The 26216-nt window shown below is 45.4% G+C and overlaps 4 protein-coding genes across 4 annotated transcripts in view; all 4 read right to left on the reverse strand.

Moving 5' to 3' along the window:
* The window catches only part of LOC308307771 (collagen alpha-3(VI) chain-like), a 127505-nt gene that overhangs the window by 22945 nt on the left and 78344 nt on the right, over positions 1-26216 (reverse strand). The window contains exons 6-21 of the mRNA XM_080753050.1: positions 10238-10843; positions 8140-8772; positions 7398-7997; positions 6180-6794; positions 5274-5608; positions 3757-3835; positions 3479-3624; positions 3093-3185; positions 2913-2966; positions 1921-1992; positions 1801-1827; positions 1651-1695; positions 1286-1339; positions 1096-1158; positions 443-508; positions 100-153 (exon numbers count right to left, since the gene is read on the reverse strand). Coding sequence (XP_080609176.1) covers positions 100-153; positions 443-508; positions 1096-1158; positions 1286-1339; positions 1651-1695; positions 1801-1827; positions 1921-1992; positions 2913-2966; positions 3093-3185; positions 3479-3624; positions 3757-3835; positions 5274-5608; positions 6180-6794; positions 7398-7997; positions 8140-8772; positions 10238-10843 — 3542 coding nt within the window. The remainder of the gene's footprint in view (positions 1-99; positions 154-442; positions 509-1095; positions 1159-1285; positions 1340-1650; positions 1696-1800; positions 1828-1920; positions 1993-2912; positions 2967-3092; positions 3186-3478; positions 3625-3756; positions 3836-5273; positions 5609-6179; positions 6795-7397; positions 7998-8139; positions 8773-10237; positions 10844-26216) is intronic.
* LOC308308114 (collagen alpha-3(VI) chain-like) lies at positions 13707-16575 on the reverse strand (the record flags this gene model as incomplete). The annotated part of the gene is made up of 4 exons (XM_080753482.1): positions 13707-14341; positions 14556-15155; positions 15572-15886; positions 16053-16575. 4 exons carry the CDS (start codon positions 16573-16575, stop codon positions 13707-13709), a joined length of 2073 nt encoding a protein of 690 aa, XP_080609608.1.
* LOC308308115 (collagen alpha-3(VI) chain-like) lies at positions 16841-20214 on the reverse strand (the record flags this gene model as incomplete). Its single annotated transcript, XM_080753483.1, has 4 exons — positions 16841-17460; positions 17618-18214; positions 18880-19479; positions 19692-20214. 4 exons carry the CDS (start codon positions 20212-20214, stop codon positions 16841-16843), a joined length of 2340 nt encoding a protein of 779 aa, XP_080609609.1.
* LOC308308116 (collagen alpha-3(VI) chain-like) lies at positions 20387-24872 on the reverse strand (the record flags this gene model as incomplete). The annotated part of the gene is made up of 6 exons (XM_080753484.1): positions 20387-21042; positions 21209-21808; positions 22021-22617; positions 22775-23371; positions 23538-24137; positions 24350-24872. 6 exons carry the CDS (start codon positions 24870-24872, stop codon positions 20387-20389), a joined length of 3573 nt encoding a protein of 1190 aa, XP_080609610.1.

The raw sequence follows: 26216 nt of genomic DNA on the forward strand, positions 1-26216 counted from the left end.
AAAACAGGGCATAATTATAAGGTTTAAAACGCACTCAAGTGAGCATTTGGAGCATTGGAGAGATAGTGACTATAGTACAGATAGGTGATGATGTCATACCCTCCTTCCAGGTTCACCAGGGCCTCCCTTCTTCCCGTCCTCTCCGGCTTCTCCCTGTCATTCCAAACACAGTGACATCATTACCAGCATGCAGTGGTGGGAAAAAGTACTCTTTTTTTTTTTTTACTTAAGTAAAAGTATCAATACTGCAATGTACTGTAGAACCTCACAATTGTACTCAAGTACAATACTTGACTAAATGTACTTAGTTACTTTCACTGCCAGCATGTACATGGTTAGAAACAAGCAAAGTGGACATGCATAACCATTAACCAGCAGGTCATTGGTGTAAAAGGACAGGTAAGTTGAAGATGGCAAGAAGATGGATGCTGGAGGACATTACCACTGGTCCAACGTCGCCGGGGTCGCCTTTGGCTCCGGCCTGTGTGTTATCTCGTCCCGGTGAACCCTAAGAGACACACAAAATCTAACACTCAAAATCTGTTTTGGGTCCGTTTTGTTCTAGCTGTCAGTACGTCGTTTCATTATTGTTGAAGATTTACAGGAATGGCCAGAGAGTCGTTGCACGGTGTGTCCAACCACACAGCGCTCAGGTACTTGGACAGTAGTCATTGAGGTGCAGTATTGTTAGCAGATTTGGACAGAGTACTCGACAGGGCCGGCGCCAGGAAACAATGGCTTAGGTTGCGTGCGCTTAAGTGAACGGTGCGACCAGGCTATATATAGGCTATATCGTTTTTATGTCCAAAAAAGCAGTAAAACCAGTTTCACTGATGCTTCATGCTACTCTTCCTGCCTAGTGACAGGTGCCCATAGGAGTGCAGTGACCAATCTAACTGAACCAGTAACTAAACTAATTTCGCTGAACTTAAGAAGAACACCATCTACATCTGGTTGCGTTGCCTCATTTACCTACCAATTTTGCATGTATACTTCAACAAATATAATAAGGCTGTAAGATTATATTCTATAAGCTTAGAACCCCAAAGCACTTCGGACACATACGGTACATACAAAACAAAGAACTGCACTTACAGGGTCACCTCTGATACCCATGTCTCCTCTGTCCCCTGCTCCACCTTTAGCACCTTTAGGACCCTATAAACAATGACAAAAAGCAATTAGCATATACATAAAAGTATTAGAAAATACAAACCATGTGATTGAATATTATGTCCAAAGAGGAACACAAAGTGGAGTTTCAACGATAATTCAAGACACTCACTCTTCTGCCAGGGTTTCCTCTCTCTCCCGGGGGTCCAGCCACTCCAGCTTTGCCCTGCCAGAAAGCAGCAGATGTCAATTAAAGCACACAGTCATGCATATAACCTCCAAATTAGCTTTGCATGTCTTTACCACAAGAAATCGAGACTATCATTTGATTGATGATTGCTGAGAAGTCTCAAGTGAGATACTGTATATACAAGTCTGTCCAGACTGTGGGAGGGAAACAAGAACATCCATTGCCAGAGTGGTAACATCAAGCCAAGGCTGTTCTTATGTTTACAGTACACTGTGAGCTTCCATTTGGGCTTGGATTCCACACAATAATTAAAAACAAACATCCAGAGAAACCCATAACTGACGTACCTCTTCTCCATTAATGCCGTCCAGGCCAATTTCTCCAAATTCACCCTGTAGAATGGCGGACACGGTTACAAACAATCATGGCGAAAAGTCAAATTTGGCGGACATTTAGCATCTGACAATCACAGACAGCCAGTGGGAAAATAAACTCACCTTTTCTCCAGAGTACCCACGGCCACCCTGAAAAAAGGAGGGGAAAGCAGCGTTACATTTGTGAATAATTAGGTTTATATTACTTGCAATCAATTAAACAGTTCAAGGTGGATCTTTTACCTTGACGCCCCTCTGTCCAGGACAGCCCTGGAAACCTTGAGTTCCATTCACACCGGGTGGACCTCTCTCCCCCTGTCATTCAAGACCAAACATGTTATTCAAAGCACGCATGTTGAAATATACACATACTAAATACATTACAATTTAAGCATTTAACAGAAGCTCTTAAACCAGAGCGATTTACAATAAGCAAGGACATCACAAGGTAATACATCAGAAATAGTCATCTAGGATCGTAGGTAGACCAAGAACCATCAGTAGAATAACCAAAAAATCAATAGTACATTGAAACTATGCACACTATAGGATGCCAGGTCAACAATGCCCTGGCATCAGTCTACATTAACATGGTATCTAAATTACATTTTAGCCTTTGCATAAGCCTGCAAGGTCGACAAGGCTAGAGCAAGTGCAATGTTGAGTTCTACGGGCTAAGGTGGAGTCTGATGAGGTGAGTCTTCAGATTACGGCGGAGGATTGGGAGTGAGTCTGCAGTTCTAATTGCAATGGGGAGATCATTCCACAGTTTGGGAGCCCAAAGGGAGAAAGTCTGGGACGTGTGAAGTGTACATAAGTTTGATCCATTTAATAAATTCCGGGGGGAAACCAAATTTGTTAGTCTGGGACGTGTGAAGCCTTGTCCTGGATGTTTTACATGCATTACTTTTTGTGACCGCAGGTCACAGTTATTGTGAAAACCTGCAGCAATTGTGTCACATGTTACTCTTGCCTGTCACACTGTCTGTAATGCTTGCCTGTAATGCTACAGTGATAAAGACCCCTCCGCTATTGTGTCAAGGTCTAATCACCACGTCAGGGTTTATTTCTCAATAATGACCCACTCCCCATTGATTATCCCTGGCTTAGAAATCTGTATAGGAAACTTCCAAACAGTAAGGAATCAGAGATGTCTTATGACAAGAACAGCCTCTGTCCATCACATCAGTATCACATCATATCAGTTCTGGTTGAGTGTAGGAATTGAAACTTACAGGACCGCCCTCGTCTCCAGGATGTCCTGGACTGCCCAGACCTCCCGGTCCTCCCTGGAAGACAAATCAAATGTACATTTAGTCGACTAAAATATGACTAAAACAAATTATTTTTTTATTCAAAAGACTACTAAAACTAAATCAATATTTCCTGTCAAAATGAACACTGGTTCTGGTCACCTTGGGTCCTGGAAGGCCCACAGCACCACGGTCCCCTCTGGTACCAGTACACTTGCATGGTACAGCACAGCATTCCCTCTCTGCGATGTTGTCCTACAAAGACAGAGCAAACAACAGCAACAGTAATATGTATTAAAATGTCTCACATCTTTATTCCAGCATTTAAAAATTACATTCTAATTGGTAAATATGTCATGGGATCTCACAAATATCTCTAATAAAAAAAAAAAAAAATACAAATATTTTATATATTATTATATGTAATTTCTGTGCCTCGGCTGACGCTCAGACATACAGTATGTGTTATATATGATGAGGAATCTTTGTGATTCCACATCGGAATCGAGTTAATAATATATTGATTATTATGTGTTATGGCTCCTTACCAGCTCTTCCAGCAGCTCATAGTCCAGGTCCATAATGTTGACGCGCAGGGGCCTGGTGTACCTGAACCCTCGGCCAAATTCCAGCATCACAGCCTCATCAAATCTGGGCACCCGCTCCAGACCCACAAGGATTAGACTGTTCACACCTATCAGGTACACAGCAGAGTTAAATGAATCCTTTGCATGACCCATGCATGTTTGGGACATGGAAATCATGGTCTGTGGCGTCAGTACTGTTCCAAAGGGAACGGTTCATATTATCTTTGATTCTTTGGTACCTGACAGACGAAGCTCATCGACGCGTCCCCTCATTTCAGCGTAAGGTGCGTCAAGACCGTCAGTCAGATGAATGACAACCTTAAGGCGGTTAAAACAGCATTTACTCTCACATTTCATTTCATCTTGTACATGAGTGTTAACAATTATAAGCGGCAGTGGTGGGAAAAGTACTACATGTTTTTACTTAAAGGGATATTCCACTTTCAAAAAACTTTTCGTCATTGTATGGTCTAATCAGGCTTGTGTGAACACCCTGAACAGTTTTTAATTTTCTTCATTCAGTATTTAGATATTTGATGTAAATGTTACCAGGCCCTCCAGGCTCAGGGTCTCTCCCCACAAACACTCATTGTAACTTCAAACTCCATTTTAACCATGATAGATTCATTCAAAACACCCATTATTTTTTCTGGTGACTCATACTACCCTCTTAATACGTGAGCAGGCCGTGATTTTTCCATAACGTTTTTCATGTATTTTTAATAATTCTTTGGGAAAATGGAAAAATGTTTATACAATACAAATTTATAAAAAATACATGAAAAACGTAATGGAAAAAACACAGCCTGCTCACGTATCAGGAGGGTAGTATGAGTCACCAGAAAAAATAATGGGTGTTTTTAATGAATCTATCATGGTTAAAATGGAGTTTGAAGTTACAATGAGTGTGTGTGGGAGAGGCCCTGAGCCTGGAGGGCCTGGTAACATTTACATCAAATATCTAAATACTGAATGAAGAAAATTAAAAACTGTTCAGGGTGTTCACACAAGCCTGATTAGACCATACAATGACAAAAAGTTTTTTTGAAAGTGGAATATCCCTTTAAGCAAAAGTATCAATACTGCCGTGTAGAAATTATAAGTAAAAGTCCAGAATTTAAAATTGACTCGAGTGAAAGTACAAAAGCATTGGTATCAAAATGTAATTAAAGTGCCAAAAATAGAAAGTACTCATTATGCAGAATGTCCTATTTGAAGTTTTCAAATGTATAAAAACTTTTGAAAATGGCAGATCTACAAATTCACAATGCATTGCGAGCTTGCAGATTGTCCATTTTCGAATGGCCGAAATGTATATAGGGTTAATGTATGTTTTGTAATAATAATCCAAATCTAGAAAGTTAGTAAATAAATGTTTCAAATAAAGGTGTGTGTGTGTGTGTGTGTGTGTGTGTGTGTGTGTGTGTGTGTGTGTGTGTGTGCAGGGCCGTTTTTAGCTATAGGCGGACTAGGCGGTCGCCTAGAGCGCCAGCCTAGAGGGGGCGCCAAGGGGGCGCCGAAATGGAGGGAGTGGACCCAAACCAGCCCAAAACCGACCCAAAACCGACTAAATTCACGGCAAAACCCGCAAAAATCGCGCGCGCGCGGGAGTGGGGGGGCGCATTCGAGAGAGCTCGCCTAGAGCGCCGATTAGGCGCGCTACGGCCCTGTGTGTGTGTGTGTGTGCGTGTGCGTGCATGCATGCGTGTGTGTGTGTGTGCGTGTGTGTGCACGCGCGTGCATCATAATAATTCACCTTGACAACATTGTCCTGCCTGGTCTTGAACCTGTTGGTGTAAGCTGTGATGGTCCTGCCGTTGAGGAGGAAAGGCCCGCGGCTGCGCAGGGCCTTGAAGGCCTCGAACAGCTCATCGGCGTTGTCCGTGAAGTCCAGCTGAACCGGCTCGTTGGCCGAGTCCATGGCGAGCATACCCACGTGCACAGAGGGAACCTGGCCTGAGGAGCAGCTGATGCCTGCCATCTTGGAGATCCTCTGAAGAATAGCACCCATCTTGCTCTGGAGGTTAGTCTGGGCCGCGAAGATGTTCTGGGACGAAACGTCAAAGCCCACCAACACCTCCACATTGCAGGCTGTGTGACAGAGCAAGGTTGTGTGTTAGCGTAATGGCTTAATCTTCAAAGCACAAGCAATTATATTATGTCAAAGCGTGACTTATATTCCATAAATCATGGTATGATGGTGATCTGTGTCTATACATTAAAAAAAAAGTAACAAGAAAATGAATTCAAATGTACTGTGTGTAAAATACTCACTCAACTTCAAAGCCTATTCCATTAAGACCTGGAACACATCTGTTTCGCTTTAGATTTTAACCACTTTAACCATTATTTTATAGTATAGCAGATATACAAGCTCACAGCGCGGCACCGAGTGCCATGCTGCGAGCTTGTAGATCTGCTATAAAAATAAAAATAAAACATTTGGAACTCAAATCTTTCTTTCTCAGGGTCCCTGGAACAAATCATTTTGAGATGGTGTTCCGCGATCAATTAATGATAATTCTAGGGGTCCTTGTCATTAAAAAGTTTAGTGCCACTGATATAGAAACATACATTCTTCAGAAAGGATTTTGTAGATATTTGTAGGTATTTTTCAGGTCTTAATTATTCATGAACAAAATGCGATCTCACTGACTCTCACCTTTGGGGCCTTCTGTCACACCAGTGCACAGCTTCACACCCTTCACCTCATCATCCAGGGTCTCCAGGATCTGCTCGTTGAGCTCGGACAGCTCCAGGAACGTGCTGGCTCGAGCCACCGTGGACGGCTCGCTCGCCAGGTTTTCCAGCTCGTTCTCGATGTCACCCACGCCCACCGCGTAGATTCTCACCCCGCTGGCCTTCAGGGCCAGGGCTGCCGACTTGCTGTCATCGGCCGAGCGTCCGCCCGTGACGACCATCAGGATCTGAGGGACCCCCTCGTCCTTCCTGCTGCCCCGCTGTTTGATGAAGTGGTTCTGCGCAACGTAATTAATGGCAGCACCGGTGTTGATCTGGCGTCCCCCTTTGTAGTCTGTTCTGCCGATGGCGCTGATGATGTCGTCCTTGTTCTTATAGGTGTTCAGGTAGAAGACGTTGGTGACATCGGTAGCGAAATGTGCCAGGCCGATCTGCAGGTGGTCCCTCTCGGTGTAGAACAGGTCAATGAGATTCAGGATGAAGTCCATCGTCTCTTTGAAGTTGTCCTTCCCCAAGTTAATGGAGCCGTCCACCAAAAACACAATATCAGCTTTCTTAGCTGGGGGGAGACCTGATGCTGTGATATGGAGTGAAGTAGAGATATAACAGGGAAAAAGAGGTGAGGGGAAGAGATGGAAAATAATTTACTCAATAGAAAAATAGTTAATTGTGGTTAATCTGAAGATAATTTTATACCTGCTTCATAATAATTATTTACCATCATTCAACAACTAGATCTCATTTACTTTATGTTGGATTAAGCACTCCCTATACACTATACTTCTTTGGCCGGGGTCCCCCAGGGGTTTGTACTTGTCCACCCTCTTTTGTTCCTTCTTTTGTTCTTGTCTCAACACAACATCTATTTGCCGAACATTTCTACAAACTGACGAAAGCATAGCAACATGACACACAGTGAGCTTGTAGATCTGCTATTTTGCCAAATGTTTGCCTATTATGACATGCTAGGAATAGGGTTGCTAGGGTTCACATGGTAAAAATTCAATCTGTAACTGGACATTACAGATCTGGTGGTCTGACAGAACTGATCACACTCACCTTGCATTAAAATTCATTTTTCACTATCCAAATAAAACATCCAGATACATAGGTGAATGCAATGACTATATGAGGTATTAGTTCCAGCATTATGTGTACAATTTTGTTTTCCACAACTTACTTGGATCTTCGGGTAAGGTGGGGATTTCGTCAGGCAGAGACGACCAGTTCAGCCTGGCGATAAACCTGTCCTGAATGTTGGGCAGACTGGGGAACGTCGTGACCTTGATAACATCGTCTGGGCTGGTGGCAATCTGGTTGAGCTGCCTCGTGTCAGCGGCACCGGCTCCGATACCAATGCAGTTGACCCGGGAGCCCTTGAGCAACGAGCCGTAGAATGACAGATCACTAGGGGAACGGTCGCCAGTGAGAACCACAAGGTGCTGGGAAGCTTCTGCTCGCACGCCCGCTGAGGCTACCAGCTCGTTCCTGATGACGTATTCGATGGCCTCTGCGAGGTCTGACGAGCGGCCACCCATTTGACGCAGCCTCTTGACGGCTGAAAGAACAGCCGGCTTGTTGTTGTGCGAGTTCAGAGAGAACTCCGTCTTGGCTTTGTCAGCATACTGGACGACGCCAACGCGAATCTGGTCAGGGTTCACGTCGAGCTGTTGGACAGTGTTGATGACAAAGTCTCGGATGTGAGCAATGCCAGCAGAGCCAGTGGTGTCTGATCCATCAATGAGGAAAATGATGTCTTTTCTCCCAAGGTTCAGGGCTCCTACAGAGAAGAGGAGGATCAGGGTACCACGGTCAGAAGAAGAGTAGAGAAGCTGAAACTTACATTACATGCATAATAAGGAATGATGTACGGTATATATATATATATATATATATATATATAGTAGTGTAGTTGTTCTTACGTATTGGTGGGTTTTCGGGTGGCTGTGGAACATTTGCGATATCAGAGGCAGTCATGGTGTTGACTGAAGCAACGAGCTGCTGCTCCACATTTGGAAGCTGCTGGAAACTGTTGACTGTATAGACGAGCTCAGGCTTCAACGAGATCTGTCTCAGTTCATCTGCGTCTGCGTTCCTTGAGCCAATGGCGAGAGGCGCCACATGGTTTTTCTTAAGGTGGCGAGCTGGACCTGATACATCATCTGTGGACTTGCCCCCAGTGACAAGGATTAGGAACTGCGGCACGCCCTCCTCGACACGGCTTCCTGCTGACCTCTGGTAGATGTTTTTGGCAACCCACTCGAGAGCGCGTCCTGTGTTAAGGCTGTCCCCACCTCGACTCCGAAGTCTTGAGATAGCCTGGCGGACTTCATCTTTGGTAGAAAATTGGTTCAGGAGGAACTCTACATTGGCGTTGTCACTGTACTGCACCACTGCGGTACGAACGTTATCCAGTCCCACTTCCAGCTTATCCACAACCCGTCTTATCATGTCACGGATAGAGGGGAACTCACTGCGCACCGCTGTTGAGCCATCAATGAGGAAAACCACATCCCTCTTGTCTCCTGAGGCGGGACCTTGACCAGGGAATGGCTCTGTAAAAGACCACAATGACAATGATACCAATGTTGGTTAGCAGTTAGTTTTTTGTTCAGCATGCATGGCAAGCCATAATTAGCCTTAGTTTGTAAATGCAGTGCAAGAATGAATTTAAATTGATAAAGCTATTGTGAGCCAAAATACTTCACCCATTTTGAACCTTATCTTCATGTGTTTCCGAAACATCATCGCTGGGGGATCCAAGCTACTAGAAACTGCAGGCTTTCTATTCCTGGTTAACATGCTATAATTGAAGCTATTGTTCTCGCATTAATACAAAATAAAATACATCATTTTGAAATCTTGTTTGGAATGACCAAACTTGCCTACTGATGATGTCACTAGTAGGCAGTCCGAGTAGACATAAATTGTACCATTTGTAGTAGTAGAAGTCGGATCATAATGAACCTTTAATCATCTGAAGTTGTCGGCCAGTAACGAGTAACCATTAAAATGTCAATAACTAAACTCAGCACAAAAAGAAAGGAAACATATTGATAATTAATTATATCTCCCCTTTAATAATACCACATTTTATTGTGTTTTATATCATTTCTATTGTTGATTTGTCACCTTTACAACGAGGTACAGCTTGTAAGCATCGGGCATTCGAGGCATGAGCTACACAGCCAAACGTGTGGGTAGCGCCAACCTGAATTTTGCCAAAATGGCTTGCAATGCTGTCTGCTGACATTTACTCTCTTTTTGGGCTTCCATAACACTGAGCTTAACATTAACAAAGTGTAAAAATGGCCAATATGTGTTGTTTTTTTCTTTCCTTATTACTGTGGGAGAGTGCAATCATTCAATGCCCCAAGTAACCCCAGTATTGCAGGCCTGCCAGGCCATTTTGACAATTTTTGGAGGGGCGCTACCCACACTTTTGGCTGTGTTGCTCATTCCACGAATGCCAGATCCTTACAAGCCATACCTTATTGTAAAGGTGACAAATCAACGATAGCAATGATATAAAAAAAATATACCATTTGGCATAATTAAGGGGGGGATATAACAGACCAAATGTTGGCAAATTTTGCATTGAAAGACATTTTGGCAAAATTCTGGTCAGCGCTATCCACACGTTTGGCTGTGTAGCTCATGCCTCGAATGCCCGATGCTTACAAGCTGTACCTCGTTGTAAAGGTGACAAATCAACAATAAAAATTATATAAAACACAATACAATTTGGTATTATTAAAGGGGAGATATAATTAATTATTAATATGTTTACTTTATTTTTGTGCTGAGTATAATAAAGCTTTACGGATCTGGGAAAAAGGACTGTAACTAGTTACGTTACAAGTTACTGCAAAGTAGCTGCATTACAGTAACACGTTAGTCCCAACAGAGGAGCAATTATATGAAGATACATTGAAAATGGGTGAAGAGGTCCTTTAAAGCAAAATAAAATTATTGAAACTATTGTTTTGTATTATAAATAATTGGAATGAGTAACGTTACCATAGGTTGGGAAAACTGGGGTTAAACGGGCAATGTCGTCATCTGACAACGTCAGAGTGGAAACAATCTGGTCCTGTACGGTGTACAGCCCAGGGAGGTCCTCCACGGTGTAAGCAAAGCTAGGAACATATGAGACCACCTGAAGCTCTGTAGGATTGACGTCTCTGGTCCCGACACTGACGGGCAGAACGCCAGACTGTTTGAGGGATGATGCCGACCGTCTTAGGTCATCTGTTGAAGGTCCGCTGGACACAACAATTACAAACTGTGGTACGCCCTCTTGCTTTCTGCCGCCTCGTGCTGCTGTCAGAACATCTCGGCTGACAAATTCCACCGCCTGGCCCAGGTTACGCTGCCTTCCTCCCCTTTGCCTTAATCCTGTGATGGCATTCACGACGCCCTCTTTGGTCGTGTGTGTGTCCAGATACATCTCAGCACTGGGAACGTCACCGTACTGGACCACGGCGATCCGGGCCTTGTTGTCACCCACATTCAGGTTGTCCACGATCCTGCGCATGAACTCCTTAATGATGGGGAATTCCCGTCCTACGCCATCCGACCCATCAACGAGGAAAACCACGTCCTTCCTGGCAACCTTGGACTCGGCTGAATGAAGAGGAGAATAAAAAAAAAGATAAAAAGAAAACTATAATTAGAAACCTTAACCGGGGTCAGCTCTGTACTTGGTGCTCTCTTCCTCCCCTCTACGCAACATCTCTTCACCAAAAATGCAATGCGTTGTGAGGTTGTAGATCTGCTATTTTTGGTGAATATTACCCCCGAAATAAGGATGCTAGGTGATTAAATGTCAGTGATTACAAAAGAAAGGAAAACTGCATTCGACTGTGTAATGAGTAATTCACAAAATGAGTAATTTACATAATTCACAAATTCACAACATATAAATGGCATGGCAATACCATTTATATAGTATGGCAACTTACCTGTCACAGAAATCTGCTTTAAATGAAAGAGTACATCTGATAAAGTGTCAGGGAGCTCTCCAAAGTCACTGACTGGGAATACAAACGTGGTATTCAGCATAGCTATTGAGGGATCAACCGGTTCCACACCAACAATGAAGCTGAGAATGTGACGGTTGTGTAGGGATTCTGCCTGTTGCCTAAGACTATCACTGGAGGGTCCTCCTGAGAGAATAATCAACAACTGCTTAATGCCCTCAACATGCCGACTACCAGCTATGGTTATGAAGACCTTGTCCAAAAGATGCTGTAGCGCTGCCCCTGTGTTCCGCTGACTTCCTCCCTTGTGCCTCATTGTTCGTATGATGCGGATGATGGTGTCTTTCGTTGAATGTGATCTCAAGAAGAAATGCACTTTAGTGTCTCTACTGTACTGGGCTACTGCAACTCTATCCCTGTGCTTATCCACGTCAAGGTTTTCAATAACTCGTCGGATGAAGTCACGCATGGCTGGAAATCCACTCCGGCTATTGTCAGAACCATCGATGAGGAACACAACATCTCTTCCCCCAGTGTGTAACTCTGCAGAGGAGAGCATGTCATGTGGATGAAATCGTTGGCACTTCTGGGGAAAAGCTGGAAACATGCTATAACCGTTGAATATAGCACAAGCAAGGTGAAGTAAGACCATTCGAAAGAATGCCAACATCATTCACAGTGGAATGATGAAAAAAGTGTTGGACAGGCAGAGAAGAATCATCCAGCATTTTATTTCAAAATACTGCTTTAAAGTAGACAGGTCCATGAAACTAGTCTAGGTCACATGCCAGCAGAGAAGCCACAAAAGTAGCTCAGTGTCCTCTTCAGGTGGACAATGGCAAATTGTTTACAATACAAAGATTTCAAAGAAGAAACATTTTGACCCAACTGGAGCTATCAAAGAAAGATATGAGGTAAAAAAAAAGACCCATTGTATCAGAGAACAATGCCAGCCAAGCTTATGTAACATCCTGCAATTAATAGAGAACAAAGAATGATGCAGGGTGTCAGAAGCTTTCACTGTTAAGAATGGCAAGGAAGATTTGTAGAATATTTCATCTCATTATCTCTGCAAGAATATATTAATACGATTTTAGATTTTAGTTGTATTCAATTGTTTCACTGCATGGAATTGAAAGATTAGCTTTCGTCCATAAGTACACATTTACAATTGACGGTCAACACAGAAGCAGGGAGCAAGGCTAGTAATATAGATTGGTTTGGGTTTGAAAAGGCTATTATCGCTAATTTTATGTTGAAAAGTGAGGCGGTAACATCTCATAAAAAAGTGATCCCATAACTTAAGCCAACTCAATATTTTATCACAAATAATTGTCTATTTGTAAGGAGTGGATATTTCCTTATTTCCTCCTAATGACATTAAATCACTTATTTGGAAGTAGCACTTTGAGAGAGATAGAAAGAAGAGTATTCTAATGAGATGGACAGTGAGAGGTTTAAGGAGAGAAAGCGGGAGGAAGGCTTCATTTGGATGCAATCCTGGGGGTATAACACAATATAGGGGAAAATAACAAAAAATTACAACTTATATTTCCAACTAATGATGCAATTTGTGATGGTTGTTTGTAAATATCAATTGAATAAAGACTATAGTGAATTGTTATCTAATCAATAATTAATAGGGATTAAGTTTCTGGCAACATAGAAAAGTAAGAAAGTAAACATAGGCCTACATCATACATACATACGGTACACAATGAATTACCTGTAAGTCCCACATGTGAGACTTGCGAAAGCGCTGATAGAAGTTCGGGCTGCAGTCTTGGTAGGTCTGAAAACTCTCTTGCCTTGAAAATGAGCTGGGGATTGGTTGTGATTGTTTGCATTTCTCTAGTGTCATCCTGACTGATAACAATGCCCAGTATCTGTACTCCAAGACTTTTCAAATTGTGTGCAGGCCGATTAAGGAAATCACTGGACCGTCCTCCGCTCAACACAATCAGAATCTGAGGGGTACCCTCTTGACGCCTACTTCCAGAGGAGGCAGTAAAGATGTTGTCCCTGACATATTGGAGGGCTGCCCCAGTGTTGAGCGGCCTGCCTCCTCTGTGCCTCAGCCCTCTGACCGTGTTTAAAATATCTCCCTTTGTGGTGTATGTGTTCAGATTGAAGTGCACCTCTGAATCTCTGCTGTATTGGACCACAGAAACACGGTCTTTGTTTTCACCAATGTTCAAGTTCTCCACAACGCTCTGAACAAAATCACGCATGGCAGGGAATCCATTCCTTGTGCCATCAGACCCATCCAGAAGGAATACTACATCCCTTCTGGCAGTGTCATCATCAACTGGGGAAGCAAAGACAAATAATATGTCAGATTAAATAGTCATAAATGGTGCTAGCCCTGAATACATGACTATCATGTATATGATAGTCATGTATTCAGGGCTAAAATGGTGCGGAACAATGATCAGTCCTGACTCCTGAAGAGGTTTTACTACTTCTTCAGTGCCCTCTAAACTTGCTTGAAACAAATATATTTTCCTCTACCGCCAGCAAAAGGTCATGCCTGTTAACATACCTAACAAAGTTGGTGATTCGGGAGTAACCTCAAAATGCACTGTTTCCATGGAAGAGCGAAGTTTCTCCTGCACACTGGGGAGGTCAGTGAAGTCAGACACAGACACAGCATTACTGGGCTCTTGGCATATCTTTTGCAGTTCTCTGGCATCAGAGTCCCTGGTTCCAATTGCAAAGGTGGAGACTCCCATCTCTTTGAGAGCAGAGGCTGGTGTGTCAACATTGTCAAAGGACCTTCCACCAATCAGCGCAATTAGTAACTGTGGCACACCTTCCAGGCGCCTGCTTCCAGCGGAAGCGGTGAAGACATTATCTATCAAATACTGGAGAGCTGCTCCAGTGTTGAGGGGCCTTCCACCTTTGTGCCTCATGCCTCTGACAATGTCAAGGATCTCGCTCTTTGTTGTGTATGTGTTCAGATAGAATTGGACAGCTGCATCTCTGCTGTACTGAACCACTGACACACGATCTGTGTTCTCACCCACATTCAGGGTCTCTACTGCTCTCTGGACAAAGTCACGCATTGCTGGGAATCCATTTCTAGTGCCATCAGATCCATCCAGTAAGAACACAACATCCCTTCCGAGAGCACGGTGCTCAACTAGGGAACAGGAAATGTACATTACTATTAGTTTTCACGTGTGTGGTGACATGTGAAACTGAGGTCATTTGATCTGATCACTTCAATTCCCTGACTATTTTCTTTGAAAGTGGTGCAACTACTTGGACTAATCCAAACTGAATGAAAGCTAAATGTGGACACGTCTAAATGGAAAGACACCCAGGTGTCTGTTAAACAATGGTCAGTGTCTTACCAGTTACTGTTGGGGTCATGGGTGTAGCCCTCACTATGACTGTGCTCATGGCAAAGGACAGTTGCTCTTGGACGTTGGGGAGGTCAGTGAATTCAGACACTGCAAAGGCATAACTAGGCTCATAGGATATCATCTGCAGTTCTCTGCTGTCAGAGCTCCTGGTTCCAATGCCAAACACAACAATGCCCTGCTCTTTGAGAGCAGATGCTGGTGTATCTACATTGTCAAAAGACCTTCCACCATTCAGCAGTATCAGCATCTGTGGAACACCTTCCAGGCGCCTGCTTCCAGAGGATGCAGTAAAGACGTTGTCCCTGACGTACTGGAGGGCTGCCCCAGTGTTGAGGGGTTTGCCCCCTCTGTGCCTCAGGCCTCTGACCGTGTCCACAATATCGGCTTTTGTGGTGTATGTGTTCAGATTGAAGTGGACCTCTGCATCTCTGCTGTACTGGGCCACTGAGACACGGTCTTTGTTTTTTCCGACATTCAGTCTGTCCACCACTCTCTGAACAAAGTCTATAATAGCTGGGAATCCATTCCTTGTGCCATCAGAACCATCCAGTAGGAATACTACATCTCTTCTGACAGTTCTTTCATCTACTATGAGAATCATGAATAATACACAAAAATATTTCAACATACCATTCTGTAAATTGAAACTTGTGTCAGATTTTAATTATTGTTAAGCTAACCTAGGTGCAGGTTGGGAGCGAGCAATGCAAGTGATGTCTTACCTTCCACTGTTGGGGTTGCCTGTGTCACTCTAAAACGTACAGTACCGAGATAAGCAATGAATGTCTGCGGGACATTGGGGAGGTCAGAAAAGTCAGAGACAGACTGGGCATAATTAGGATCTGAGGCAATCCTCTGAAACTCTCTGCTAGAAGGTCTAATTCCAATGCTGAAAATCAAAACCCCGTCCGACTTGAGGGCGGAGGCTGGTGTATCGACATTATCAATAGATTGCCCTCCGCTCAAAACAATCAAAATCTGAGGGATGCCCTCTTGACGCCTACTTCCAGAGGAGGCAGTAAAGACGTTGTCCCTGACATATTGGAGGGCTGCCCCGGTGTTGAGCGTTCTGCCTCCTCTGTGCCTCAGCCCTCTGACCGTATCAGCGATGTCTTCCTTTGTGGTGTATGTGTTCAGATTGAAGTGCACCTCTGAATCTCTGCTGTATTGGACCACAGAAACACGGTCTTTGTTTTCACCAATGTTCAAGTTCTCCACCACTCTCTGAACAAAATCACGCATGGCAGGGAATCCATTCCTTGTGCCATCAGACCCATCCAGAAGGAATACTACATCCCTTCTGGCAGTGTCATCATCAACTGGGGAAGCAAAGACAGACAATATGTCAGATGAACTAGACAGAAATGGTGCGGAACAATCATCAGTGCTGTAGATGTTTTACTACCTCTTCAGTGCCCCCTAACCTTGCCTGAAACAAATATGTTTTCCTCTACCACCAGCAAAAGGTCATGCCTGTTAACATACCTAACACAGTTGGTGATTCGGGAGTAACCTCGACAAGCACCGTTTCCATGGAGGAGCGAAGTTTCTCCTGGACACTGGGGAGGTCAGTGAAGTCAGACACAGACACAGCATTACTGGGCTCTTGGGATATCTTTTGCAGTTCTCTGGCATCAGAGCCCCTGGTTCCAATCGCAAAGGTGGAGACTCCCATCTCTTTGAGAGCAGAGGCTGGTGTGTCAACATTGTCAAAGGACCTTCCGCCAATCAGCGCAATTAGTAACTGTGGCACACCTTCCAGGCGCCTGCTTCCAGTGGAAGCGGTGAAGACATTATCTATCAAATACTGGAGAGCTGCTCCAGTGTTGAGGGGCCTTCCACCTTTGTGCCTCATGCCTCTGACAATGTCAAGGATCTCGCTCTTTGTTGTGTATGTGTTCAGATAGAATTGGACAGTTGCATCTCTGCTGTACTGAACCACTGACACACGATCAGTGTTCTCACCCACATTCAGGGTCTCTACTGCTCTCTGGACAAAGTCACGCATTGCTGGGAATCCATTTCTAGTGCCATCAGATCCATCCAGTAAGAACACAACATCCCTTCCGGGAGCACGGTGCTCAACTAGGGAACAGGAAATGTACATTACTATTAGGGTTCACGTGTGGTGACATGTGAAACTGAGGTCATTGATCTGATCACTTCAATTCCCTGACCATTTTCTTTGAAAGTGGTGCAACTACTTGGACTAATCCAAACTGAATGAAAGCTAAATGTGGACATGTTTAAATGGAAAGACACCCAGGTGTCTGTTAAACAATGGTCAGTGTCTTACCAGTTACTGTTGGGGTCATGGGTGTAGCCCTCACTATGACTGTGCTCATGGCAGAGGACAGTTGCTCTTGGACGTTGGGGAGGTCAGTGAATTCAGACACTGCAAAGGCATAACTAGGCTCATAGGATATCCTCTGCAGTTCTCTGCTGTCAGAGCTCCTGGTTCCAATGCCAAACACAACAATGCCCTGCTCTTTGAGAGCAGATGCTGGTGTATCTACATTGTCAAAAGACCTTCCACCATTCAGCAGTATCAGCATCTGTGGAACACCTTCCAGGCGCCTGCTTCCAGAGGAGGCAGTAAAGACGTTGTCCCTGACGTACTGGAGGGCTGCCCCAGTGTTGAGGGGTCTGCCCCCTCTGTGCCTCAGGCCTCTGACCGTGTCCACAATATCGGCTTTTGTGGTGTATGTGTTCAGATTGAAGTGGACCTCAGCATCTCTGCTGTACTGGGCCACTGAGACACGGTCTTTGTTTTCTCCGACATTCAGTCTGTCCACCGCTCTCTGAACAAAGTCTATCATAGCTGGGAATCCATTCCTTGTGCCATCAGAACCATCAAGTAGGAAAACTACATCCCTTCCGGCAGTTCTTTCATCTACTCGGAGAATCAGAAATCAAAGTCAAAATGCTTTCAACATACCTTTGTACTAACTGAAAATGATATGTCAGTTTGCCGTGTGCAACACTTGATGCTTATGCTAACAAGGATATGGGGTGCACGCTGGGAGCTATCAGAGCAAGTGTTGTCTTACCTTCGACTGTCAGGGTTGTGGGGGCCACTTCAACACCTATGGTGTTGAGAGAGGCAATGAATGTCTGCGGGACATTAGGGAGGTCAGAAAAGTCAGACACAGACTGGGCATAATTAGGATCTGAGGCAATCCTCTGAACCTCTCTGCTAGAATTTCTAGTTCCGATGCCGAAGATCAAAACCCCGCCCGACTTGAGGGCGGAGGCTGGTGTATCGACATTATCACTAGACCGCCCTCCACTCAACACAATCAAAATCTGAGGGATGCCCTCTTGACGCCTACTTCCAGAGGAAGCCTTAAAGACGTTGTCCCTGACATATTGGAGGGCTGCCCCGGTGTTGAGCGGTCTGCCTCCTCTGTGCCTCAGCCCTCTGACCGTATCAGCGATGTCTTCCTTTGTGGTGTATGTGTTCAGATTGAAGTGCACCTCTGAATCTCTGCTGTATTGGACCACAGAAACACGGTCTTTGTTTTCACCAATGTTCAAGTTCTCCACCACTCTCTGAACAAAATCACGCATGGCAGGGAATCCATTCCTTGTGCCATCAGACCCATCCAGAAGGAATACTACATCCCTTCTGGCAGTGTCATCATCAACTGGGGAAGCAAAGACAAATAATATGTCAGATTAAATAGTCATAAATGGTGCTAGCCCTGAATACATGACTATCATGTATATCAGGGGTCTTCAACGTTTTCAGGCCGGGGACCCCCAAACTGATGGGGAGATGGAGCAGGGACCCCCTACCACCTCGTAGGGTGGGGGGGTCGGGGCTACGACATATTTTTTATTTTAAACATGTACAAGTTACAGCGAGCAGGGTGGGCCGCACCACTACCATTTCTAAACATGCTACTTATTAACTGAGAACCAATGTCAATAATATCAACAATCTGTCAATTGCATAGTAATCATGTATTCAAGCTATTCAAAATGGATAGAATCATGATTTATTTTTTAACATAAATGTGAAAAATGAAAAAAAAAAAAAAAAAAACATTTTTTGAAATCTTTTTTTTTTTTAAGCAATAATTTCGCGGACCCCCTGCAGTACCTCCGCGGACCCCCTAGGGGTCGCGGACCCCCTGTTGAAGACCCCTGATGTATATGATAGTCATGTATTCAGGGCTAAAATGGTGCGGAACAATGATCAGTCCTGACTCCTGAAGAGGTTTTACTACTTCTTCAGTGCCCTCTAAACTTGCTTGAAACAAATATATTTTCCTCTACCGCCAGCAAAAGGTCATGCCTGTTAACATACCTAACAAAGTTGGTGATTCGGGAGTAACCTCAAAATGCACTGTTTCCATGGAAGAGCGAAGTTTCTCCTGCACACTGGGGAGGTCAGTGAAGTCAGACACAGACACAGCATTACTGGGCTCTTGGGATATCTTTTGCAGTTCTCTGGCATCAGAGCCCCTGGTTCCAATCGCAAAGGTGGAGACTCCCATCTCTTTGAGAGCAGAGGCTGGTGTGTCAACATTGTCAAAGGACTTTCCGCCAATCAGCGCAATTAGTAACTGTGGCACACCTTCCAGGCGCCTGCTTCCAGCGGAAGCGGTGAAGACATTATCTATCAAATACTGGAGAGCTGCTCCAGTGTTGAGGGGCCTTCCACCTTTGTGCCTCATGCCTTTGACAATGTCAAGGATCTCGCTCTTTGTTGTGTATGTGTTCAGATAGAATTGGACAGCTGCATCTCTGCTGTACTGAACCACTGACACACGATCTGTGTTCTCACCCACATTCAGGGTCTCTACTGCTCTCTGGACAAAGTCATGCATTGCTGGGAATCCATTTCTAGTGCCATCAGATCCATCCAGTAAGAACACAACATCCCTTCCGGGAGCACGGTGCTCAACTAGGGAACAGGAAATATACATTACTATTAGGGTTCACGTGTGGTGACATGTGAAACTGAGGTCATTTGATCTGATCACTTCAATTCCCTGACCATTTTCTTTGAAAGTGGTGCAACTACTTGGACTAATCCAAACTGAATGAAAGCTAAATGTGAACACGTTTAAATGGAAAGACACCCAGGTGTCTGTTAAACAATGGTCAGTGTCTTACCAGTTACTGTTGGGGTCATGGGTGTAGCCCTCACTATGACTGTGCTCATGGCAGAGGACAGCTGCTCTTGGACGTTGGGGAGGTCAGTGAATTCAGACACTGCAAAGGCATAACTAGGCTCATAGGATATCCTCTGCAGTTCTCTGCTGTCAGAGCTCCTGGTTCCAATGCCAAACATAACAATGCCCTGCTCTTTGAGAGCAGATGCTGGTGTATCTACATTGTCAAAAGACCTTCCACCATTCAGCAGTATCAGCATCTGTGGAACACCTTCCAGGCGCCTGCTTCCAGAGGAGGCAGTAAAGACATTGTCCCTGACGTACTGGAGGGCTGCCCCAGTGTTGAGGGGTCTGCCCCCTCTGTGCCTCAGGCCTCTGACCGTGTCCACAATATCGGCTTTTGTGGTGTATGTGTTCAGATTGAAGTGGACCTCAGCATCTCTGCTGTACTGGGCCACTGAGACACGGTCTTTGTTTTCTCCGACATTCAGTCTGTCCACCACTCTCTGAACAAAGTCTATCATAGCTGGGAATCCATTCCTTGTGCCATCAGAACCATCAAGTAGGAACACTACATCCCTTCCGGCAGTTCTTTCATCTACTAGGAGAATCAGAAATCAAAGTCAAAATGCTTTCAACATACCTTTGTACTAACTGAAAATGATATGTCAGTTTGCCGTGTGCGACACTTGATTCTTATGCTAACCAGGATATGGGGTGCACGCTGGGAGCTATCAGAGCAAGTGTTGTCTTACCTTCGACTGTCAGGGTTGTGGGGGCCACTTCAACACCTACGGTGTTGAGAGAGGCAATGAATGTCTGCGGGACATTAGGGAGGTCAGAAAAGTCAGACACAGACTGGGCATAATTAGGATCTGAGGCAATCCTCTGAACCTCTCTGCTAGAATTTCTAGTTCCGATGCCGAAGATCAAAACCCCGTCCGACTTGAGGGCGGAGGCTGGTGTATCGACATTATCACTAGACCGCCCTCCGCTCAACACAATCAAAATCTGAGGGATGCCCTCTTGACGCCTACTTCCAGAGGAGGCCGTAAACACGTTGTCCCTGACATATTGGAGGGCTGCCCCGGTGTTGAGCGGCCTGCCTCCTCTGTGCCTCAGCCCTCTGACCGTATCAGCGATGTCTTCCTTTGTGGTGTATGTGTTCAGATTGAAGTGCACCTCTGAATCTCTGCTGTATTGGACCACAGAAACACGGTCTTTGTTTTCACCAATGTTCAAGTTCTCCACCACTCTCTGAACAAAATCACGCATGGCAGGGAATCCATTCCTTGTGCCATCAGACCCATCCAGAAGGAATACTACATCCCTTGTGGCAGTGTCATCATCAACTGGGGAAGCAAAGACAGACAATATGTCAGATAAACTAGACAGAAATGGTGCGGAACAATCATCAGTAGTGTAGATGTTTTACTACCTATTCAGTGCCCCCTAACCTTGCCTGAAAAAAATATGTTTTCCTCTACCACCAGCAAAAGGTCATGCCTGTTAACATACCTAACACAGTTGGTGATTCGGGAGTAACCTCGACAAGCACCGTTTCCATGGAGGAGCGAAGTTTCTCCTGGACACTGGGGAGGTCAGTGAAGTCAGACACAGACACAGCATTACTGGGCTCTTGGGATATCTTTTGCAGTTCTCTGGCATCAGAGCCCCTGGTTCCAATCGCAAAGGTGGAGACTCCCATCTCTTTGAGAGCAGAGGCTGGTGTGTCAACATTGTCAAAGGACTTTCCGCCAATCAGCGCAATTAGTAACTGTGGCACACCTTCCAGGCGCCTGCTTCCAGCGGAAGCGGTGAAGACATTATCTATCAAATACTGGAGAGCTGCTCCAGTGTTGAGGGGCCTTCCACCTTTGTGCCTCATGCCTTTGACAATGTCAAGGATCTCGCTCTTTGTTGTGTATGTGTTCAGATAGAATTGGACAGCTGCATCTCTGCTGTACTGAACCACTGACACACGATCTGTGTTCTCACCCACATTCAGGGTCTCTACTGCTCTCTGGACAAAGTCACGCATTGCTGGGAATCCATTTCTAGTGCCATCAGATCCATCCAGTAAGAACACAACATCCCTTCCGGGAGCACGGTGCTCAACTAGGGAACAGGAAATATACATTACTATTAGGGTTCACGTGTGGTGACATGTGAAACTGAGGTCATTTGATCTGATCACTTCAATTCCCTGACCATTTTCTTTGAAAGTGGTGCAACTACTTGGACTAATCCAAACTGAATGAAAGCTAAATGTGAACACGTTTAAATGGAAAGACACCCAGGTGTCTGTTAAACAATGGTCAGTGTCTTACCAGTTACTGTTGGGGTCATGGGTGTAGCCCTCACTATGACTGTGCTCATGGCAGAGGACAGCTGCTCTTGGACGTTGGGGAGGTCAGTGAATTCAGACACTGCAAAGGCATAACTAGGCTCATAGGATATCCTCTGCAGTTCTCTGCTGTCAGAGCTCCTGGTTCCAATGCCAAACACAACAATGCCCTGCTCTTTGAGAGCAGATGCTGGTGTATCTACATTGTCAAAAGACCTTCCACCATTCAGCAGTATCAGCATCTGTGGAACACCTTCCAGGCGCCTGCTTCCAGAGGAGGCAGTAAAGACATTGTCCCTGACGTACTGGAGGGCTGCCCCAGTGTTGAGGGGTCTGCCCCCTCTGTGCCTCAGGCCTCTGACCGTGTCCACAATATCGGCTTTTGTGGTGTATGTGTTCAGATTGAAGTGGACCTCAGCATCTCTGCTGTACTGGGCCACTGAGACACGGTCTTTGTTTTCTCCGACATTCAGTCTGTCCACCACTCTCTGAACAAAGTCTATCATAGCTGGGAATCCATTCCTTGTGCCATCAGAACCATCAAGTAGGAACACTACATCCCTTCCGGCAGTTCTTTCATCTACTAGGAGAATCAGAAATCAAAATCAAAATGCTTTCAACATACCTTTGTACTAACTGAAAATGATATGTCAGTTTGCCGTGTGCGACACTTGATGCTTATGCTAACCAGGATATGGGGTGCACGCTGGGAGCTATCAGAGCAAGTGTTGTCTTACCTTCGACTGTCAGGGTTGTGGGGGCCACTTCAACACCTACGGTGTTGAGAGAGGCAATGAATGTCTGCGGGACATTAGGGAGGTCAGAAAAGTCAGACACAGACTGGGCATAATTAGGATCTGAGGCAATCCTCTGAACCTCTCTGCTAGAATTTCTAGTTCCGATGCCGAAGATCAAAACCCCGTCCGACTTGAGGGCGGAGGCTGGTGTATCGACATTATCACTAGACCGCCCTCCGCTCAACACAATCAAAATCTGAGGGATGCCCTCTTGACGCCTACTTCCAGAGGAGGCCGTAAACACGTTGTCCCTGACATATTGGAGGGCTGCCCCGGTGTTGAGCGGCCTGCCTCCTCTGTGCCTCAGCCCTCTGACCGTATCAGCGATGTCTTCCTTTGTGGTGTATGTGTTCAGATTGAAGTGCACCTCTGAATCTCTGCTGTATTGGACCACAGAAACACGGTCTTTGTTTTCACCAATGTTCAAGTTCTCCACCACTCTCTGAACAAAATCACGCATGGCAGGGAATCCATTCCTTGTGCCATCAGACCCATCCAGAAGGAATACTACATCCCTTCTGGCAGTGTCATCATCAACTGGGGAAGCAAAGACAGACAATATGTCAGATAAACTAGACAGAAATGGTGCGGAACAATCATCAGTAGTGTAGATGTTTTACTACCTATTCAGTGCCCCCTAACCTTGCCTGAAAAAAATATGTTTTCCTCTACCACCAGCAAAAGGTCATGCCTGTTAACATACCTAACACAGTTGGTGATTCGGGAGTAACCTCGACAAGCACCGTTTCCATGGAGGAGCGAAGTTTCTCCTGGACACTGGGGAGGTCAGTGAAGTCAGACACAGACACAGCATTACTGGGCTCTTGGGATATCTTTTGCAGTTCTCTGGCATCAGAGCCCCTGGTTCCAATCGCAAAGGTGGAGACTCCCATCTCTTTGAGAGCAGAGGCTGGTGTGTCAACATTGTCAAAGGACTTTCCGCCAATCAGCGCAATTAGTAACTGTGGCACACCTTCCAGGCGCCTGCTTCCAGCGGAAGCGGTGAAGACATTATCTATCAAATACTGGAGAGCTGCTCCAGTGTTGAGGGGCCTTCCACCTTTGTGCCTCATGCCTTTGACAATGTCAAGGATCTCGCTCTTTGTTGTGTATGTGTTCAGATAGAATTGGACAGCTGCATCTCTGCTGTACTGAACCACTGACACACGATCTGTGTTCTCACCCACATTCAGGGTCTCTACTGCTCTCTGGACAAAGTCACGCATTGCTGGGAATCCATTTCTAGTGCCATCAGATCCATCCAGTAAGAACACAACATCCCTTCCGGGAGCACGGTGCTCAACTAGGGAACAGGAAATATACATTACTATTAGGGTTCACGTGTGGTGACATGTGAAACTGAGGTCATTTGATCTGATCACTTCAATTCCCTGACCATTTTCTTTGAAAGTGGTGCAACTACTTGGACTAATCCAAACTGAATGAAAGCTAAATGTGAACACGTTTAAATGGAAAGACACCCAGGTGTCTGTTAAACAATGGTCAGTGTCTTACCAGTTACTGTTGGGGCCATGGGTGTAGCCCTCACTATGACTGTGCTCATGGCAGAGGACAGCTGCTCTTGGACGTTGGGGAGGTCAGTGAATTCAGACACTGCAAAGGCATAACTAGGCTCATAGGATATCCTCTGCAGTTCTCTGCTGTCAGAGCTCCTGGTTCCAATGCCAAACACAACAATGCCCTGCTCTTTGAGAGCAGATGCTGGTGTATCTACATTGTCAAAAGACCTTCCACCATTCAGCAGTATCAGCATCTGTGGAACACCTTCCAGGCGCCTGCTTCCAGAGGAGGCAGTAAAGACATTGTCCCTGACGTACTGGAGGGCTGCCCCAGTGTTGAGGGGTCTGCCCCCTCTGTGCCTCAGGCCTCTGACCGTGTCCACAATATCGGCTTTTGTGGTGTATGTGTTCAGATTGAAGTGGACCTCAGCATCTCTGCTGTACTGGGCCACTGAGACACGGTCTTTGTTTTCTCCGACATTCAGTCTGTCCACCACTCTCTGAACAAAGTCTATCATAGCTGGGAATCCATTCCTTGTGCCATCAGAACCATCAAGTAGGAACACTACATCCCTTCCGGCAGTTCTTTCATCTACTAGGAGAATCAGAAATCAAAGTCAAAATGCTTTCAACATACCTTTGTACTAACTGAAAATGATATGTCAGTTTGCCGTGTGCGACACTTGATGCTTATGCTAACCAGGATATGGGGTGCACGCTGGGAGCTATCAGAGCAAGTGTTGTCTTACCTTCGACTGTCAGGGTTGTGGGGGCCACTTCAACACCTACGGTGTTGAGAGAGGCAATGAATGTCTGCGGGACATTAGGGAGGTCAGAAAAGTCAGACACAGACTGGGCATAATTAGGATCTGAGGCAATCCTCTGAACCTCTCTGCTAGAATTTCTAGTTCCGATGCCGAAGATCAAAACCCCGTCCGACTTGAGGGCGGAGGCTGGTGTATCGACATTATCACTAGACCGCCCTCCGCTCAACACAATCAAAATCTGAGGGATGCCCTCTTGACGCCTACTTCCAGAGGAGGCCGTAAACACGTTGTCCCTGACATATTGGAGGGCTGCCCCGGTGTTGAGCGGCCTGCCTCCTCTGTGCCTCAGCCCTCTGACTGTATCAGCGATGTCTTCCTTTGTGGTGTATGTGTTCAGATTGAAGTGCACCTCTGAATCTCTGCTGTATTGGACCACAGAAACACGGTCTTTGTTTTCACCAATGTTCAAGTTCTCCACCACTCTCTGAACAAAATCACGCATGGCAGGGAATCCATTCCTTGTGCCATCAGACCCATCCAGAAGGAATACTACATCCCTTCTGGCAGTGTCATCATCAACTGGGGAAGCAAAGACAGACAATATGTCAGATAAACTAGACAGAAATGGTGCGGAACAATCATCAGTAGTGTAGATGTTTTACTACCTATTCAGTGCCCCCTAACCTTGCCTGAAAAAAATATGTTTTCCTCTACCACCAGCAAAAGGTCATGCCTGTTAACATACCTAACACAGTTGGTGATTCGGGAGTAACCTCGACAAGCACCGTTTCCATGGAGGAGCGAAGTTTCTCCTGGACACTGGGGAGGTCAGTGAAGTCAGACACAGACACAGCATTACTGGGCTCTTGGGATATCTTTTGCAGTTCTCTGGCATCAGAGCCCCTGGTTCCAATCGCAAAGGTGGAGACTCCCATCTCTTTGAGAGCAGAGGCTGGTGTGTCAACATTGTCAAAGGACTTTCCGCCAATCAGCGCAATTAGTAACTGTGGCACACCTTCCAGGCGCCTGCTTCCAGCGGAAGCGGTGAAGACATTATCTATCAAATACTGGAGAGCTGCTCCAGTGTTGAGGGGC

Source organism: Nannobrachium achirus, assembly GCF_963921795.1.
Source record: "Nannobrachium achirus genome assembly, chromosome: 22".
NCBI lineage: Eukaryota > Metazoa > Chordata > Actinopteri > Myctophiformes > Myctophidae > Nannobrachium > Nannobrachium achirus.